The sequence below is a fragment of the Osmerus mordax genome, chromosome 6, assembly GCF_038355195.1.
Source record: "Osmerus mordax isolate fOsmMor3 chromosome 6, fOsmMor3.pri, whole genome shotgun sequence".
Lineage (NCBI taxonomy): Eukaryota > Metazoa > Chordata > Actinopteri > Osmeriformes > Osmeridae > Osmerus > Osmerus mordax.
Window position 1 is genome coordinate 15408958 of NC_090055.1, and position 2347 is coordinate 15411304.

The following is a 2347-nucleotide window of genomic DNA, read 5'->3' on the forward strand; positions in this document are numbered from 1 at the left end:
TTCTTTTTCTTTTCTTTACTGCGGTGAAATAACAGACGCTCTCCGCTTCTAATGACCAACACAAAACAATCACACCTCTAAAGCGTGAAAAGTTCTAAAATCTTTTAAGACAAATATATAGGCTAGAGCTTTCCTGGTTGATCAACATTCAGATACGCGTATCTTTTTCAACTATTTTCAGATGTATGACACATCATTTGAATGCTTACATGTTCCACTTTCACAATAAAAAAAAAAAATAAAAAAAAATGTTGGCCAACAACCTCCCTTTTCACCGCAGCATGTCACATTTCAGGATTTGAAGTCACAACAAACATTTGGTGGAGACATTTCTTACAGCAAGTCACTGTTTCATGAAGGGTTAGGGTTACATTATCATGTATTATGCTTTGGGATTGAACAAAAATAACCAAAATTGTATTCCTGTGGTTAATCACTGCATTGAATTTGAACAAAAGAGCATCTTCCTGAACGTGTGCCTGAGTTCAGCACTGCGAAAAGCATAGATGGCTGGGTCAATTACAGCATGACTTATTAGGAGGACTACATGCAGCTGGAAGAGGGAACGGTAACACTCACAGTAAGGGTTAAGGGGGCATACCATTATGATGAGCAGGTGCAGGAAGAAAGGAGCCCAGCAAGCCATAAACACCCCAAAAAGAATGGTGAGAGTCAGAGCACCCCTTATACTGCTCCTCCGCTGCTGACTGGTTCCTGGTAGCGTAGCAATCTTCCTAGCATGCATGCGTGCTAAAAGGAACATGTGTACATAGAGGAAAAGTATAAGGAGTAAGGAGATGAAGAAGAACACAATGAAGCAGATCATGATGATGGTGTAGTCAAAATGAAGCACCATGACCACACTGGCCACTCCACAGAGTATCCATATTCCCACAAGGATGGTGGTAGCACGCTGCATGGTCATGATGTTGTGGTAGCGCAGAGCATGGAAGATGGTGATATAGCGATCTAGAGCAATTGCCAGAAAGCTACACATTGAGCCAATGAAAGACATGACCAGAAGTGAGTCCATGACATCGTCCAGCTTTCGCTCTGAATTGCCACGTGAATCAAGTTGACCCACGTCTGCAAACAGCAGCATGAGGTTCTCCCAGGTCTTGGACAGACTGGCAATAGTGTTAAAGCCTGCCAGGCTACAAATAAAGCAGTACATGGGTGAGTGAAGGTTTTTGTTGCGAATGACAGCCACCACCACTAGCAGGTTCTCCACTAGGCTCACTATACCAATGGTGAAGAATATCTGGTTAGGGATTCTCACTGCCGGGCAGTCTGACATGTTGACAGGGGAGGACATGGAGTTGGGAATATCCATAATTGAAGTGTCCATATTGGTGATCATCGGACTCTGTTTTTTATTGAAACTGCGGGTTTAGAATGCCAATGCAGCTGTGTGACTCCACTCTGTTTAAAATAGGAATTGAAAGAGGAATTAGAATAGAAACCACACTTTTCATAAAAAGATGGCCTTTGTTTAAAGGAGCTACGTGGGCATGCCCACTTTGAGTACCTACTTTTAGACACCTCCACTAGAGTTTCCTTGGCTTGATGGTTATTTATGCTTAAACCAGAAGGAAGCATATGGATCACCTGTGGAAAAAAAGAGGAGATCTGTACAGACTGTAATCATACCAAAACTCACAGGTATTTAATACACACATAAGACTAGTTTGCCCCTGACAAAAGCTTTTTGTTAGGGGCATGGACAACACGTTATTTTAGTCACATTAATAAGGATGTCACAGTATTGTAATAAATACAGTAACAACATAGTAATTACTAGAAAAACTAATGTCTAAATAATATGTAGTTTGTAAATAATGTATCCATTATCCAACATAAAATACCCCCATGTAACAATGTGTCTACAAAGGAAAAGGCATATTATTTATTGTTAGGTCAAACGTAACTGGATTTATTTATAAAATGATAGCATGGTATTCAACAAATAATACATGTAGTTACTAGGTGTATCTTAAACACTAAAATGCACGCATTTTCAAATCTAAATGACAGACTTTTCTATGTCACACACACTCAGTCACACTTTCCTGGCTACAAAAATACATTGTGAGTGTATGTGCAGCAGGTGCTTGGCTCGTGCACAGGAAGCAGCAACAATTTCAATGCAGCAACAACAGAACACAACGTCAATCAACATGGAACAGCAACCCAATCTACATTAGCAGGCTTGGTTAAGAAAGTGGCAAGAAAAGGCAACTTGTTCCGGGAGTACAACGGTACTTAGCAATGATTTGCTGGACCTGATGTTAGTTTCCTCCAGGAAAACAATGACTCTTATTGAGGGACTTGTTGCTCTTCTTGGTTA

The 2347-nt window shown here is 40.5% G+C and overlaps 1 protein-coding gene across 1 annotated transcript; it reads right to left on the reverse strand.

The window, feature by feature from the left end:
• Positions 1-433: 433 nt before the first annotated feature.
• On the reverse strand, positions 434-1333 carry mc2r (melanocortin 2 receptor). Its single transcript, XM_067238656.1, has one exon. The coding sequence runs from the start codon at positions 1331-1333 to the stop codon at positions 434-436; it is 900 nt and encodes a 299-aa protein (XP_067094757.1).
• Between the last annotated feature and the right edge of the window lie 1014 nt (positions 1334-2347).